The 18,464-nt window shown below is 38.0% G+C and overlaps 1 protein-coding gene across 1 annotated transcript in view; it reads left to right on the top strand.

Moving 5' to 3' along the window:
- Positions 1 to 18,464, top strand: part of CCDC141 (coiled-coil domain containing 141) — a 70,280-nt gene that overhangs the window by 9,026 nt on the left and 42,790 nt on the right. The window contains exons 4-6 of the mRNA XM_051623930.1: positions 294 to 402; positions 3,149 to 3,402; positions 12,367 to 12,486. Of these exons, the coding sequence (XP_051479890.1) occupies positions 294 to 402; positions 3,149 to 3,402; positions 12,367 to 12,486 (483 nt within the window). The remainder of the gene's footprint in view (positions 1 to 293; positions 403 to 3,148; positions 3,403 to 12,366; positions 12,487 to 18,464) is intronic.

Raw genomic sequence — 18,464 nt, 5'->3', positions numbered from 1 at the left:
TCTTCCAATAAAAAATTTCAGTGGGTTTGAAAACTGTGTAGGAAAGGTGATTCATAAAAGTGACTGTAATTGCAGAATATGTCTGGAAATTTGGGTTCCCTCAGTCAATGAGAACCTCAAAAAAAAACCCAAAAGGTGTAGGGGCCACAAAGTATCTATATTTAGCAGTCACTAAATATGCATTTTTTTCAAGAATTCTCGTGAACTTTCCCTATAATACAGACATTTTTATAAGAGTTCTACAAAAGAAAATTATACCATGCTTCTTCCCACCCCTTGTTTTCTTAATGCAGTTTGCTGTTAAAATTGACCAAGTTGAAGATTTCCTGAAAAATGCCCAAGAGTTCGATAATATTGACTCTCTCAGAGAACTTCTTTTGCAACAAGAGCATCATACAAAAGGTACAAACAGTGTTTCACTCCAGATGATGTGTGACTGTGCATTAACTCCTTGATGGATGCCAGTGTGTATTAAAAAAAAAAAAAAATAGAATCTTAGAATATGGAACGTTCTATTTGGAAAAATACATAGGTGAAATAACTCTTTAACAGGCCTCCTGAAAGATGAAAATTCTGGTTTTCAGCTAGCTCCCTCCTTGTTCCTTCTTTGTTGCTGCAGAGCAGCTAGTGGTAAGCTTGTGTTCTGATTTCAAGGCAGTCCAGCTGACTTTTAGTGCTGATTGGCAAGTGAGTTCTAAACCCAACCTTCTGCTCCATGGGAAAATTCATCCAAGTTATCATAGCTATCAATGAATTAGCATTTTCCTATGCAAAACTTTCCATTAGAAGATTTCCAATCAGCTCTAGTAACAATCCCCTGAAAAGTCCTAGCTTTTCTTGAGAGTGGCTATGGGAGAAGTCTGCTTTCCTTTTCCTAGGTCTGGGGTTTGAAGCAGAAATGGTGGAGTGAGGGTGGGAGCTAGGAGATAGAGTTGGAAATAAGCCAGCTTTGGAATCTTTTTGCCTACAGTGATGTCCTGCATTTTACTTCTGCCTTTGAGGAGTGGGGATGTACCATTCTTGGGAAAACGGTGCTCTCTCCCTTTCCACCACAATTTTCCTGCACGTTTGCCTAGAATAATTCTTCCATGTGACTTCCTTTTTGTTAATTAAAATTTTCATGTGAAGCATCTTCTACTACATTGTGATACGCTTTTCAAAACCAATCTCATTGTGTGTCTACTTCAGACACCTTTGCAATTCCATATGGTTCTGTATTTTTATAAGACTTAACACCCCATCTTTGTAATTTTAATCACATTTTGCTATAAGATTACTAAGAACTGGCAGAATATAAATTATACTTTATTATTCATTTATAATTCATTTTTAGCTACTTTCAATGCCAGGAGACTGAACAGAACTCGGGTAACTAATATGGGTTTTGGGGCTTACAGTTTGATCTTCATGGGAGCAAAGTTCTCGTTGTATAGCAGTTTTAACCTGAAGTATCAGGCAGTAATGTATTGCTGAAAGGAGGGTCTGTAACTGCTAAGAATCAGTTTAAATTATTTCCCAGAGAAAGACTGATTTGATGGGGATAAGCCTCTCCTCAGATGGAGGGAAGTGGTTGCAGTTGGTTGGTTTCTTAATCTATCTTTAACCACATAAAATTTGGAAAACTTATATTGAACTATTGATAAAAAACAATGTTTATATTGCTTTCTGTGAGAAGGATACTGCCTACCCACTCCAAAGTGAAGTGGCTGAAGAGATGATCTTTACAAAGTGTTGGCTCTACCAGTACGTTAAGAGTGGTTTATCACAGGAAAAAAAAAAAAAGGGCATTTCAAATTCGAATAAAAAAGGTAAAAATATAGTAGTTATCCTCCTTTATCTATTTTTATATGTATTCCATTTTGGATTAACTGAAATTCATAGAATCATTTTGGTTGGAAAAGACCTTTAAGATCAAGTCCAACCACTAACCTAGCACGCTGCCAAGTCCACCACAAAAACATGTCCCTAAGTGCCTTTTCAATACACATCCTTTAAATACCTGCAAGGATCGTGACTTAACCAATTCCCTGAGCAGCCTGTTCAAATGCTTGATAATCCTTTCAGTTAAGAATTTTTTCTGAAATTGAACATTTCTTATTACCCCCTTTCTGGAAGGGAAGAAATGAAATGGAGATGTTTGTTACTGTGATCTCACGGAAACTAGACTCTCTTGTTACCCTTTGGAGGCATTCCACTTCTGCATCTTCCCTCAGTGCTCCATATGAATGGTGGAGATTAAGTTTAAGAGATTAAGATTGAGTTACCAGTACATGTAGTCAGCTGGGAATATGAATGTTTCAGCTGTTTGCTGCCTGTCATTAGTTGCTTCACTAGCAGCTCTTTGCAAACATTCCTTTCTTATACTTTTCTTCAGGCCTACTTCACCTGTTATTCTGGCTTGTCTCCCCTTCCTTCCTCATTACGTACCTAAAAATTTTTCCCTTTTCATTTGAAAGACCTGTGAATACTGATCATTGTTACATTTTGAACTATGTGTGTTCCAGAAGCTGAAACAAAGATAGACACATGACTAGTAGGTCATTAAAGTGTACTAGTCCACTGAATGTTAACCCTGCATGTATCTAGATCGAGTTTGTGAAAAGAAAGGAAGAGTTTCTGACATTTATGGATTATTTAGTAATGAGATTGTAACAGCCCCTTACAGATAGTAGAACTTTTCAGCTTCTGTGAGGGACATAAAGACAAACTTACCTTACGTAACTAATCAAAAACCACAGAAGCTACTGACCCACACAGAAAGCAGGGTAGGAAACTCCAGCTTACCTGAGGACTCTGAAACCATCAAAAAGGGCTCAGTTTTGAGCAAAACTTGTCATTTCTGGATTTTGTCTCAATGGCTCTCAGTACACAATTTTATGTCTATATATATGTCCTATTATAGGTACATATATTTACATGAATGCACTGTTGCACCTTTTTATATAATAGCTGTCCAAACTAAAATATCTGAGGATATATACCTTCTAAAGTAAGCATTTATAATCTGTTCATGCAATGTATGAAAATTTGTTAAGCTTGTGTATGCAAATAGGCAGTTTTAAAAAATACTTGACTCATATTTGAAATCTGCTACTGGAATTACAAATATCATTGTTTTTTTTTTTCCTATGGAATTATATTCTTGCAGAGCTTTTGGAAAAGTCACTTGCACTTTTAAACAAAAGCCAAGAGCTAACTGAATTCATAGAAGAATTCAAATGTGAGGGGCCAAATGTAAATCCAGAGCTGATCCAGGGAGCCCACAGCAGCTGCTTGAAAATTGACAATCTCCTTGAAATGCTACAAGACAGAAGACGGCAACTGGACAGGTTTCTTAAACATCAGCGCCAAGGACTGGAGCAGGTCCTGCAAATTTGTTTGTGGCATCAACAAGAGAATCAGGTAAGACATATAATGTTAAAAAATACCTAGCAACTGATTTACAGTACAGACTATTACAGAAATGGAGCTCAAATGTATTTATTAGGCTAATAATCCTGGGTCACTTCTGTTTGATGAGAGCCTTAATTTTTGAGTATTTGACTTTGTAACTATAACATCTTCAAAATTTATTTAAATATAACTTTAATGTCTTCAAAAGCACTATTTCCTGTAAGTTACCGATTGTGGTGCTTCAAACCAAACTATATTCCTTTTAAACTGAATTCCCAGCACAAACAAAGCTCTAGCCACGAGAGTGGTAACAGTAATTACAACTGCAGCAGGCTGTTTCTGGACTAATCAATTAAAGAGAAGATACAGCATTATTAGCCTGTCTGCATGTCTGAAAGCAGAAGAGTATTTTGTTTTGGAGTCAAATCAAAATTCGTTAGGGTCCTAATTTTTCACATCTACAACCCATTTCTCCTCTCTCCCAGTTTAGCTTCCATCTCTCACTAAATTTCTCAAATACAATTTGGTTTTGTACCCTCTTTTCAGAGCTTAGGTACATTTAAGTCTTACTATTTATCTTCCTCTTTCCAGTTCTACCACTCCTTTTCCTTTTCATTCCTCATCTCCCAGCATTCAGATCAGGTAGCTTTTCTCTTTTCGTGTTCCACATTATCAGATAAATTTCTAAAATGTAAGACTTTCTCCTTTGTCCTTGAGAAGCACCATGTAACTTCACAAACCAATGATCTTTTCTCTACATTAAAATGTATTAGATGTTACTACAATTACCTGATCGTGCCAGAGCTATTCCATAGTACACAAACATGGAGGAACATGGATAAATATGTGGCATCTTTTTGGAACCAAGTATGCTTATTTAAAAAAAACAAAACAAAAAAACCCAGCCAAACAAAAACAAAAAACCCCACATCTTTCCTGAGATGGTAAATGTCACAATTTCATAAAATTTACCAGAGAATTCTGCTCATCCTCATTACATAAGGGATAAATATCTGGGAGTAGCCAAATAGACTTCACCCTAATGTAAGTGGGATTGAAAATATTGTGCAGTGAATTTTTTGTCTGTGTTTCCATTTCCTCTTAGGTGTGTGCTCAGATTACAAAGAGTAAGCATAGAAACTGTTTTCTACTGGCAAGTTTCCTTATCATGTGAAGAGAGTAGCCAGTATTTAACTACCTGTTAGCTCATACCAGCCTCTAGTTTGAGGCTGGTGTGCACACAGAAAGAAAAAATTCAAGTAGTTTGTAATAGAATGCTTGTCAGACTCTACTTGTTTAGTATCTGCATTAGAGTAAAACTGGGTACAATGCATGATTTGTACATATATGCACAATTTATTTGCATGCATCATGGACAAATAATATATTCATATGTAGATGCAAACTTTTAGAGACTATGTACATTTTCTCTCTCTGGCTCTCAATTCATTATAGATATATTTCTGAGGGATAACAGAAATTCAATTCTCAAAGCCTCTCAGCACATCTGAAAACTGATGTTCAAATCTCTGTACATGGATTGAGCTCCTCTTGATATCTAGTGGTGCTGCATATGGAAGAACAGCAGATTGACCTCTCAGTGATGTTAATGGGAATTCAGGGGATACAGAGAAGGCAGAGAACTGGAGATGGGCTCAGCTGAGTAAGATCTAAGAGTGGATTTTTGCTCTTCATATTGCCTTTCTTTTGCTAGGTATAATTATGTGATGTAGAAAGCTACATAAGCTGTGTCCTGATTTTTTTTTTTTTAAAGCCAAGCAGCTTTAAAAATCTCTCCTTGTTAGCCATTCTGAGGAACTAAAAATGCAGCACCTTCCTTTGATCTCTAACTGAAATGTGATGATCTCAGTCATGATCACAACATGATGCTTCTTTTTCAGTATTTTCAATATGTGAAGGTGTACTTATTTTACAGTTATAGCAGGGTCTTTTGACCTTTCTTTATGGAAGTGTCAGCATCATATTTTCTGATGTTCCCATTAATGAAAACCAGAGGCAAATTGGCTTATTTTGTGCATAATTGGTTATCTTTGGAAGAAGATTTATTAAAGTAATTTTTCTTAATTGATTTGACCATGCATATATTAGACAGTTAAAATTACCCACAGTACATCGTCACATCAAGGGCAGAGATAAGAGCTAAGTAAAAATCAGGGACAGGTGAGTACACAGACATTTGCTATGCAGACATCTGTATGAGAAACAGATTGTCTTGTTGTAAGATGCAGTTCCTTTTTTATTTCATTTATATTAAATGTAGTTCAAAAGAAAATAAAATACTGTAGCTCAGTGAATTAAAGGCTATCACTGTTTTTGGGCCCAAAAATGCAAGGCATTCTTAATTTGAAGTCTACGTAGTAAATTGATAGGTTTATGATCCTACTTGCCTAGAAGAATTTCTGTATGTTAGGATGTGGAAAGGTTCTGTTGTTTCTTTGCTTGACAGCAGATTTCTGTTAAGAAAAATGGAGAACTTTCATTTTCATGTCTGATAACAAGGATCTGCAAATCCAAATGTGTAAGTGCACATATATGAGGAGAAATTCATAGCAGTAGCTAATGTGTAGATAATTGTCTGAACATGGATTACATTTGCTGGAGGTATGCTTTTTGCTTTTTTTTTCCCAATACCTGTACTCAGGATAGTGCTGCTCCTAAGAGCTAGAATGACAAATAGGTAAATCTGACTAATGTTTGTTGAAGTATCCTTGTACCTATATGCATTACTTGGTGTTAATATGTCACAATTGCAAATGTTCCCACCAAGACTGAAATGATTACTCTTACTAGCTAATATTCCAAATAACTTCTACATTTGGGAAAATTGTGTAATCAAACTCTTAAAAAAAAAAAAAGTAGACCAAAAAAGTACATACAGTGCTTTTGTCTACAGAGGTAAGAAACATCACTAATGCAGAGGACTGTTTCACTGTATTTAAACTTGAAGTGCCGTTGTTGAGTGGTATACATCACATTTAGTGTTTGGTTTTTTTATTTTTATTTCCAGGATCTTTTCTAGTCCTTCACAAATATAGCATAGTAAGCCACTAGTAGCTACTTTGGAACAACGCAATATTGTGACTTAGTTCTTTTCCCATAAAATATTATTTTTCTTCTTTATAAGGCTGTACTTGATCATACAAAAATCACTAAAGCCCAGACTTTAAGTGTTGCATTTTTCTTTAAAAATGTCTGTGGTCCCATTTGCCCTAACTTATACAAGGGTGCTTCACTAGCAATATTGTAAAGATAAATGCATTGAGGATTAGGGAAGGGCTTAGGTAGTAATGTTATGAAGAGACTGGAATGTCCCCAAGATGAACCAAGACACATCTGTATTATCATGCTCATGACTTCACATACTGGTGATAAAAATATTATTTCAGATTTAAAATAGTAGGTAAAGCATCAGCCAATATATCAAATATGGTATATTGGCTGTGATGAAAAACACCTGTCTGGTATTTAACAAAAATCAGTTTATTGTGAATGCACTGCAGAAATTATTTGAGAACAGCTCATCCTGCAGGTCAGAGTAGGTATGTCAGACTACATAGTGCAGGCTGCTCAAGTTCAAGCTGCCTGAGGTAAGGTCTTATTTAATTTGCAGCATGTAAATGTGTGTTTTTTAATACATACAGCATACAAGAAGAAAAGAAGTGAAAAAACAGTTTTTCCTAATGGGAATAATTCATAGAAAGAAAAGTGTTTCTTCTTAATTTCTGTTCTCTGCTATATTTGCTCCTTCTCTCTATAGTCTCACAGTAGTGTCAGGTTAGTGTTAGGTTCAAGAGGTTTGGCAGAGTCCAGGACAATGTATGCATTGTGCATGCCTAAGCCTTGAATTGCTGTGTTCAGGATTTCCCTCCTGAACATACCCCCCAGGTGTATGGGCTGAGTGCCCAGGCCTGGGGGTGGGTAGGGCAGCATCTTGGAGGAGAGGCTGGGGCTGCCCCAAGCAGGACACAGGCAGTGCCAGCTGCTCCAACCACCCACCGCAGGGCACAGCTGAGCCCCACAGCAATGCTGGTGGCACCTGTGTTAAAGCATGGCTAAGAAAGGCTAAAACACTGCACAGATGTAGGGAAGAGTGAGGGGAAGGAAGGAAAAGTGAGAAACAACTCTGTGAACCCAGGGGTCAGAGAAAAAGGAGCGGAAGTGCACTAGGCACTTCCCCTGCAGCCTGTGGGTGTTTCGGAAGACACGACACCACACCACAGCAGGTATTTTCCTGCAGTCTGTGAAGAGGACTGCATCAGAGCACATACCTACACTGGAGTAGTTTGTATTCCCTGAAGGAACTATGGTCATAGGGAACCCATGCTGGAGCAGGGTGTCCTGACAGGAGCTGCAGTGCCTGAGGGCCTGTGCTGGACTGGGGGCAAAAGTGTGAGGAGAAACAAGTGACAGAGAGGGAACTGTTACATACTGACCATAACCCCGCATTCCGTGTGTCACTTGGTGAGAGGAGGTAGGTAGAGGAGTTGGGAATGAAAAATTGAAACTAAGCCTGAAGAAAAGTGCTGGGTAGGAGGAAGGTGTTTTAGTTTCTGTCTTTGTTTCTTACTAAATCTATAATTGGCAATAAATTAACTTAATTTTTGCCGAGTTGAGTCTTTTTCATCCCTGCTGGTAAGTAGTAAATTTATCCCCCTGTCTATTTCTACCTACAGTCTTTTAAATTTTGTTTCCCCCTGTGCTCTGTAAAGGAGGAGGAATGAGAGAGTGGCTGGGTGGGTGTCATGGCAGCTGGCCAAGGCCAACCCACCACTACAAGCTAAGCTATGCTGTTGGTTTGGATTCTGGCCCCTCACACCACATTTTCTGTTGGAGAGCTTGCTCATAGAATCCTAGGGGTTGGAAGGGACCTCGAAAGATCATCTAATCCAACCCCCCCTGCCAGAGCAGGGTCACCTAGAGTACATCACACAGGAAGGCGTCCAGGTGGGTCTTGAATGTCTCCAGAGAAGGAGACTCCACAACCTCTCTGGGCAGCCTGTTCCAGTGCTCTGTCACTCTCACAGTAAAAAAAAATTTTCTGATATTCGCCTTAAACCTCCTATGCTCCAGTTTGTATCCATTACTCCTTGTCCTATCACTGGTCATCACTGAAAAAAGCTTAACTCCATCTTCTTGACACTCACCCTTTACGTATTTGTAAACATTGAGGAGGTCACCCCTCAGTCTCCTTTTCTCCAAACTAAAGAGACCCAGCTCCCTCAGCCTTTCCTCATAAGGGAGATGTTCCACTCCCTTAATCATCTTTGTGGCTCTGCGCTGGACTCTTTCAAGCACTTCCCTGTCCTTCTTGAACTGAGGGGCCCAGAACTGGACACAATACTCCAGATGCGGCCTCACCAATGCAGAATAGAGGGGGAGGAGAACCTCTCTTGACCTACTAACCACACCCTTTCTAATGCACCCCAGGATGCCATTGGCCTTCTTAGCCACAAGGGCACATTGCTGGCTCATGGTCAGCCTCCTGTCTACTAGGACCCCCAGGTCCCTTTCACCTACACTGTTCTCAAGCAGGTCAGCCCCCAACCTGTACTGGTACATGGCATTTTTCTTCCCCGAATGCAAAACTCTACACTTGACCTTGTTGAACTTCATCAGGTTTTTCCCTGCCCAAGTCTCCAGCCTGTCTAGGTCTCTGAGTGGCAGCACAGCCTTCTGGTGTGTCATCCACTCTTCCCAGCTTGGTGTCATCAGCAAACTTGCTGAGGGTACATTCTGTACCCTCATCCAGGTCGTTGATGAAGATGTTGAACAACACCGGTCCCAGTACTGACCTCTGAGGGACTCCACCAGTCACAGGCCTCCAACTAGATTCTGCCCCATTGACTACAACTCTCTGACTTCTTCCTTTCCACCAGTTCTTGATCCACCTCACTGCCTGATCATCAAACCCATACTTGATCAACTTATCTACAAGGATGCTGTGGGAGACGGTGTCAAATGCTTTACTGAAATCAAGATAGGCCACATCCACCGCTCTACCATCATCTATCCACCTAGTAATTTCCTCATAGAAGGCTATGGGGTTAGTCAAACATGTCTTACCCTTGGTAAAACCATGTTGACTGCTCTTGATGACCCCCAACCCCTTGATATGCCTAGAGATAGTGCCAAGGACAAGTTGTTCCATCACCTTTCCAGGGATGGAGGTGAGGCTGACCGGTCTATAGTTACCCGGGTCCTCCTTCTTGCCCTTCTTGTAGACTGGAGTGACATTTGCTATCCTCCAGTCCTCAGGCACCTCTCCTGTTACCCATGACTTACCGAAGATGATGGAGAGTGGACTAGCAATGACCTCCGCCAGCTCCCTCTGCACCCTTGGATGCATTTCATCCAGACCCATCGATTTATGGATGTCCAGATTACTCAACTGATCCCTAACCCAATCCTCATCTACCTGGGCAAACTCCTCCTTTATCTTGACTTCTTCTGGGGCTATATGAAACTGGGGCTCATGGGGAAAGCCTGCAGGAGTAAAGACAGAGGCAAAGAAGGCATTCAGCACCTCTGCCTTCTTTATATCCTCTGTCACCAGGGCACCCGCCTCGTTCAGCAGTGGGCCTATATTGCCTCTGGTATTAGTTTTGTTGGCTGTGTATTTGAAAAAGCCCTTTCTATTGTCCTTAACCCGACTTGCAAGGTTAAGTTCCAAGGAGGCCTTAGCTTTCCTAGTTGCCTCCCTACATTCTCTGACAACATTCCTATATTCCTCCCAAGTAACCAGTCCCTCCTTCCGTGATCTATAGATTTTCCTTTTCCACTTGAGTTTGCCCAGCAGTTCCTTTTTTAACCACGCTGGTCTCCTATCTCCCTTACTAGATTTTCTAGCCATTGGGACACACTGATCCTGTGCTTGCAAGAAGTGGTCCTTGAATGTTGACCAGCTATCTTGAGCCCCTTTACCTTCTAGCACCCTGTCCCATGGGACTTCCCTTAACAATTGATTGAGGAGGCTGAAGTTTGCTCTGTGGAAGTCCAGGGTTCTGGTCCTGCTGGGTATTCTGTTCCTCCCACCCAGGATCCTGAACTCCACCATCTCGTGGTCACTGCAGCCAAGGCTGCCATTGACCACCACTGCTTCAACAAGGCCCCCTTGTTGGTGAGCACAAGATCCAGCAGCGCTCCTCTTCTAGTCGGCTTGTCCACCATTTGCATTAAGAAGTTGTCATCAATGCATTGGAGGAACCTCCTAGACTGTGAAAGGCTGGCTGTGTAAGTCTTCCAGCAGATATCGGGGTAGTTAAAATCTCCCATGAGGACCAGGGACTGTAATTGTGAGGCTGCTTTCAGCTGCCTGTAGAAAGCCTCATCAACTTCCTCATCTTGATCAGGAGGTCTGTAGTAGACCCCCACAACTGTATCACCCATACCACCCTGCCCTTTAATTCTTACCCACAGACTTTCAACTTGCCCCTCATCAGCCCCTGCACAAAACTCGATACATTCTAGTTGCTCTCTCACATACAGAGCAACTCCACCACCTCGCTTCACCGACCGATCTTTCCTAAAAAGCACATAGCCATCCATGGCCACATTCCAGTCGTGTGAGCTGTCCCACCATGTCTCTGTTATTGCTACCATATCATAACCCTTAGACCACACACAGACCTCTAACTCTTCCTGTTTATTCCCCATGCTGCGTGCATTGGTGTACAGGCATTTCAGGAAGCAAGCAGAGCACACTGGTGGGACCAAATCCTCCTTAGACCACCCCCCTTCAGGCCCTGGTATGTTCCTTTTGGGCTTGTCCCTAACAGACCCAGTTTTCTCCCCTTCCCCCTTCACATCTAGTTTAAAGCTCTCTCAATGAGCCCTGCTAAGTCCTGCCCCAAAAGCCTTTTCCCCCTCTGTGACAGGTGCATCTCACCTGCCACCATCAGGCCAGGTGTCTCATATAGCAGCCCATGATCAAAAAAACCAAAGCCCTGCCTTTGGCACCAGTCTTGTACCCATTCATTCATTAGCAAACTCTTCCTGTTTACCGCTCCACCCATTCTTACAGGAGAAATATTGCCAAGTGGTAAAGGGGTGAACACTTTGCTATTACAGGGTTAAAGAATGACTTTTTCCGATGTCTAGTGTAACAAAATACTGGGTTGTTTTGCTAAGCAGATACATGACACAGAGAATAGTCCTGATTTACAGAGAAATTTGTATTTCTCTTTTAGTACAGTTTTCACTGTCTATTCTATTTGTACTTTGGTGAACCCCTAGTAAATGTTCTGTGAAAATGTGCTTCCAGGGAAAATGTTTCAGTAAGTACATATGTGGAGGATATGCTCAAGAAATGAAGGTTCAATAGTAAAATGCTTTGTTTACTTCTCTAGCTCTGCTGTACTGAGATAATGTGCCCAACTCTTTATTTTTAACTGAAAATATTGCCAGCATGTTATAAAGGTTCTTTCATTTTTAGAATTGTTTAAATTTATTTAAAATACCTTCTGCATGAACATATTTTTTAAAAAATAAATCTGTAATGTGCTATTGAAATCTGTACAAAGTAATTCTTAGTATGCTATATATTATTTAAGTATAGTGGTGATTTTCTTGGCTGAAACGATTGGAGGAAATCTCGATAATAATAAATTATTCTGACCACTATTTTAAAACGCAAAACGTCACTCGGGATTCTTGTCGTGTTTTTTACAAAGAAAGTGAGAGGTACCTACTGTGAATCAAGTGGAAAGAAATCCAAGTCATTTTGTGCAGTTTAGAAGATGTAGTTGTATACTGCATATGCTTGCTGCATATACTTGCTGAAGCAAGTCTAATAAGATGTAATAATTTGTTTTCCTAAGCTACTAAAGATTAGGAATAAAAAAATGAAATTAAAATTAGGCCTTCTTTTGTAGATTAAACTATCTTGTACCTATTTTTAAAACAGGACCATCACTTCTCAAATTGTTCACTGAATTATTTTAATTGTTTATTTAGGTAACATCATGGTACAAGAAAAACATCAGAGATTACTTTCACAAGCAAAACTTAGGCTCATCTTTATTGGAAAATGAAGAGTTACTTCAAGAACTTGAAGAAATGGAAGTCAAAGTGAAAGTAAGAAATACGATAATTGGTGAAGCAACTTTAAAAATCAGTAGCAAAACGTGAACTAGGCATTTAATAAATACATATAGGAGGAGATACTTGGTATGTGTATGTAAGATACATATTCTCATACATCTAACTGAGAAATTTTTTTACTTGTTTTAATGCAGGCCTCCATGTTTCTTAGTGTTTTTCTCATTTAAAACTTTAAAAGCTATTGATAAAATGAGAAACGTTTAGTTGCTTTTTCAATTAAGAGATCAAGTTGCAGACTGGTAGTTTACATATTAAGCAGTGTTGCAAAAAATACAAATAATTTTATTAGACTATTACCAAAGCTTAATGTTCATAAAGGATAAAAAGCCAGCCACTTCAACCATAATGCATTGTCACTGAACTGTGTACATAATTGGTAGACGTATTTGCCCATTCATTTCTTGGAAATGAAAGTAAGTAAAAATACTATTTTCATTGTGAATATGTTTTCCAGATAACAAATCTGTCGCCATCATTGATAAAAGCAAGATGAGATTAAAGAAAACGTTGATATGTATAAATATAAGAGATATTTTTATGATGTGTATTGCAAATATTTAGAATCTTTTTTTAGGTACCTCAATTGTGCTATCATCAGGTAAGTGCTGTTGCTAGGTCAGAATTATTCCTCACTCTGCCATTTTCAAGTAATAGTATTTGGATAGCCCAGATGACCAGGCAGGCCTTTTTCATCCCAAAACTGTTCCAGTAGAACCAGATGTCTTTTTAAAGGCTGCTGTGTTGATAGCAACTACCAGGTTTATGATTGTTCATGGTTATGTTTCCTTGTAAGCTTTGTAGTTACATCTCACGTTTGCCTATTTGCACAATTTGCAGTTAACTGTTTCTAGGTTGTCATATAATCAGAATACAATAATATTTCTGATGCTTTTCCAATCAGCACATCAGAAAACACATTCTCTTAGTTTAGGGAACGTGAGTATGAGAGATTAAATTCCACTCAAACCCAGTAACAGACCTGGCACAAGGAAAGCGGAAGATAAACAGTAAATGACTTAAGATGTGGGGTATTTCCAGAGAAACAGGGACCCACAGAAACATTTGAGGTATCCTGAAGTGTTGCTGAAAAATACATATATTTACACTTAACTGGGTTGTGGTTTAAATTCTGCTGTATCTACTATATGGATCATGATCTGAAGTCAAATTGATGTGTTTCAAGATTTTCTCAGCTTAACCCTAGAGTAGTTCAGTGAAGACACTTTTATGCAATTTCTCAGGTTTTAACCCAAAGGCAGAATTTAAAAGTAAGAAATGTCTATGATACAGACAAAAAAAAGCTAATTTAAACCATAATAGTTGTTTAATAACATGAGAAAGTTGTAGGTATTACACTTTTTTTTTTCAGGCTTGTGGTGGATATTTTTGAAAGCAGAAAAAGTTGAAGCGTTTTACTTTAAAGCCACAATAATTTTACTTCATCAGTTCTAGCACTCCTGAAAAATGTCTGATTAATCAAGGAATCTAGAAAGAGCTTGCAAAATGGAACAGTGGAAGAAAGTATTTAAATAAGTGTTTAAAAAACATAATACTGTTAGCAAAAGTAAGAGTAGCGATGTAAGCTAGGGAGACACATTGAATTTAAGGACATAGAATACAACATGTCTTTCATAGGTCAGAGGAATTCACAAGCATTTCTTGACAAATTTAAGAGTTAAGGTAATAGCAGACTTTGTTACTTTCAGAGAAAATTAGTAATAAATATTTTAGCCCTGACAGACAGATTTTTGTAATATGTAGAAGCCAGGGGGACAGAAAAAAACTGACAAGGATTTTTGTACTGAATTTGTGTGCCCTGTTGATGGAAGGCATAGGGTTTTTTATATATATATAGAAACATTTCCTTGTAAATACAAAGCTGAAAATAAAATTGTAGCTAGCTGTTTTGTAGAAAATTAACAAATTTTGAGTAATAATCAATAAGATAGCAGATGAGTCTAAATTTAATAATCTCAGAGAATGTGCAAGGCTGTAATGTTCCTAGAATATTGTAAGCTATAAATTACTGTAATAAATTGGGCATGTGCGAATGTTTAGATAAGAAGCATACTTCAATATAAATGAGGCAGAGTATAACCTGTGCTTCAAGGTCACCTAAAAAGCTGGTATTGGGCACACCGTGCCAACAAGATTTATGAGTGTTACAGTGAAATCCTCTTAAAGGAATAATTTTGCTACAAGTTGAGTAGTTTTCTTATAATTAATCTTGCCTGCTGTAATTATACATTGCGTTACACCAGAACTTTATTCAGTTTTTCTGTCTGCTTCTAAGCTAGCTATAAACAATTTCCTTTCCAGTTTCATTAAAATATTTTTTTTTCATTCTTGCATAAAATATTTTTTTTAATTACACAAATAGTGTATAATGACTTAAGTGAGGATCCACATACTTAGCTGCACTTTCTTTGCTTTTCTTCTTTTGTTATTACTACCTTCCAACAGCAGTGTTGTTTTCTTATTCTCACTGACATCTGTTTGTTTAAGTGTAAGTGAAATTTTGATTAGAATCTGATCCTGGAATGCATTTGGTACCAGTCATCCCAGCTGCATGTATTGGAAGATGATGAACGTTGTGATGCTGATAGAACTGGATTTAGAAGTCCACACCTTATTCATAAATAGGCCAGTTAAGCTGTGTGTATGAAGAGACCTCTTTACTGTTTTTTACCAAATAAATTCTTCAGGTAGAAAGGAACGAATACAGCACAACAGACTGTAATTATCCTCAAAATCCTCATTCTTGTTGAATAGTACTTAGAGCAGAGACACAAAGATGGGACTTTATGAAAGGGGAATTGTGTATTAAGTAATGCAGTGCAGGATTTTGCTTAATTAAAAGTACAAGCTGAAGATTATTGCACCCAGATCTCAGAAATGGTAATTATTTTAATTTGAAAAAAAAAAAAAAAGAAATCCAGAAATATTTTGCTATTGGTGTTTATCAGTAGTAGACACAATGAAAAAAAAATGGAAAAAACCCAAAACTTGTGCCCTAGATTAATCGCTTTCTATTTCATTAGGAAGTTGAAATTATCCAGTTCAAGTCCTCAAGGAATACATACATGGGGGATTGTTTGAGTGTTTCCTTGGGAACTGGTGCAGTTTCATTACAGGACATTCCAAAACAACAGTATTTTTTACAGGCATACAAGGAATTACAATTCAGGTACTTGTTTTTGGAAGAGCTGAACTTGAAAAATCTCTGAGAAGGCTTTTCATAAGTGTTCCCTTATGGAAGGAAAGAAAGGTTTAACATGAGTGAGGCAGGTTTGTAGGCATACAGTGCAGATACGTTGAAGTATAACCAGAACTTAGTTCTCAATGGAATTCTGGTATTCTGACACATTCCTTTTTAAAAATGAAACAAAGCTAAATTGGTTGAAATACATGGAGTTAGTTTTCTTGTCAAGCCACTTAAAACCTGTTTATAGTGTTTTAATACTATAGAATAGTTAATGCTGGCTTTTTTAAAATTTGGTAATACCGTAACTAAAGTTAAAAGCAAAAGTTGATTTAAGATGAGAAAGCTAAATAAGGCATTAATGAAGATCTGTAGATTCTTAACAGTTGCTTAGGTCTTTCATGGCAGTCCTCTTATATTTTATTAATGTCACAGTTTGACTGCTCAAACCAGGACAATTAGCATGAAGTCTTTTTTACATATTTCTCCTCGAAAATCTTACTACCTAAATGAGCTGTAACATCCTTTTAAATTGCTTTTAATTCAATGAAAATTTGGTTGTTAAAAATCTTGGCTTGACTCTCAGTTATCATACAAAATATGCATCCTTTTCCCCCTCAACTTTGCTAAAATATTTTTTATAATCTGCAGCAGTTAGTACCACAGACTTAATTCACACAGAAAGGTTCATCACTTAATACTCCTTGGTAGTTGTTTTTTGAGACAGAATATTTTTATATAACCAATGATTTTGAGACTATTACTTTTCTGTATATTGACATCACACTAGGCACTACAATTCCTATTTTCATGGGTTTGTTCATATTTTAAAATTCTTTTTGTTACCCATGTCATTACCCTCTGTTTCAGCTTTATTTCATGTGTTGTGAAGCTGCAGAAATGCATTCAAATGTTCAAGGCAAGAATGTACAGGCATGGTTTTGAATGCCAGTGTTTTCCATTTTGAGGTGACCTGTGAGTAATAAGAGAACTTTCTTGAATTGTTCAAGTTAATCCAGAATGCAGCAAGGAAATTAGTCCTTTCTGATGGAATTGCCATGTACCATTTAAGCTTGGCTATGTTGAACAACAGGTGTGTTGGGAATTGTAGGGTGTCTCTCACTTGCTCGTTGTTGGTCCAGATCTGATTCATACCAATAGGGCGGGAGAGGTAACTGCATCTGGTGGAGAAGTCTATGTAAAATAAATTGCTGATCTTTTTGAACAAGTGTTTAACCATACCAGTTGTTGTCGTCACAATGGACAATGTCAGAAGAGGAAGGTACTGAACTACACAGACCGGAATAGGTCTGCTCCTGCTTCCTGTACTTCAAAGAAGGATAAAGCAGCATTGTGGGGTGCTGAGAAGGAATTAGAATTGCAGCTGTCTATGAGATATCTGTGAATAATCAGATTATTTCTTTTGGGAAAATTTCTAAAACAGTGTCTTTCACTAGCAATAATTTTACTAAAAAGAAACAACAAATGTGAGGTTAGCATTCCTTAAGCATGCTGAAAAAAAAGAACCTCCCCTGTAATAGTCTTGTGTCATATGCACAATATGGAGTGTTTTAATGAAAAATTTTGTCTTATTTCTGAATATTCTTCTGTCTGCTTTACCAGATATTTGATACAAATCTGTGGAAGGAAATGTTAAACAAATTTTGAAAAAGTTCTGCTCTTATTTAATTCATTACCAGAAAAAGTGGAGGGAGTATGCTACCTAAGACATAGGAAACTGCAGTATAGTATCAGATGCTTCTTTTGTTTTGAACTGCATAAGGCACCAATTTTAAGTGTTGACAAGCACAGCAAGAATAATGTACATTGTGTAACAGTTTTACTATTTTATTATTTCTCTCTGTAAAAACACATGAAAAGCAAAGAAGCAACCAAACACCAAAGCAGTAGTTGCAAGAGAGGAAGAGATGAAAGAGTTTTTCTTTTGACTCTCTTAAAGTAAAACTCCTTTCCATCTGGGCCATCTAGTCTGATATGCCTTTCAATATTTCTTTATAACCTAAAGAAGATAGTGGGACTGAATACTGTAATAGTGTTTGTCACAGGTAAAAAAAAAAAAATAGAACAAAACATAGAAAGAAAAGGTTTTTTTCATGAAGGCTTAATCCTTAAATTTTGTATGATTTGGGTCAGTACACGAGAAGCACAAGTTAATTAAGAATAGTTTAAAAATGAAACAGGAGTCAAATAGGCAATGAGTTCTGATTAGCTAAATATGCTTCCAAGCGGCACAATACACACAAAATATCTACATGCAAACTTGTACTGATTCAACTGAACCAATTTTAAAACACCTTCGTTTTAAAGTATATAGTTTAGTGTCAGTAATGTTTCTGGCTCTGTGGGTCGAAATTCTGAAGTATGATCTTCCTTTTTGAAGCATCTCTTCAGCTTGTCACTGCCCCTAGGAAGGTTCATGGTCAGATAAGGCAGAGACATGTTTTTTATAGGAATTCAGCAAAAACAATGGAGAGTGTCAAGAATGATAGCACACCTCACCGTAAGGGAGAGTAATTTGATTTAATTGGTTATCAGACAGCTCTCAGCAGCAATGTCTCACTGGAAGTAGCAATTAACTAGGCAGTATTTTAATTTGTTATGGGTTAAATTGTTGGACTTAAGGGGCTGTTTGTCATGGGAGTGTGGTCTTACGCAGTAGAACTTTCTTGTTTTTATGTTAACTGGACCATTTTTCCCAGCAGACACGCTAGCAGCTGCTACTTCTAGT

Source organism: Apus apus, chromosome 6 (assembly GCF_020740795.1).
Source record: "Apus apus isolate bApuApu2 chromosome 6, bApuApu2.pri.cur, whole genome shotgun sequence".
NCBI lineage: Eukaryota > Metazoa > Chordata > Aves > Apodiformes > Apodidae > Apus > Apus apus.
This window is presented reverse-complemented; position numbering and strand designations above follow the sequence as displayed.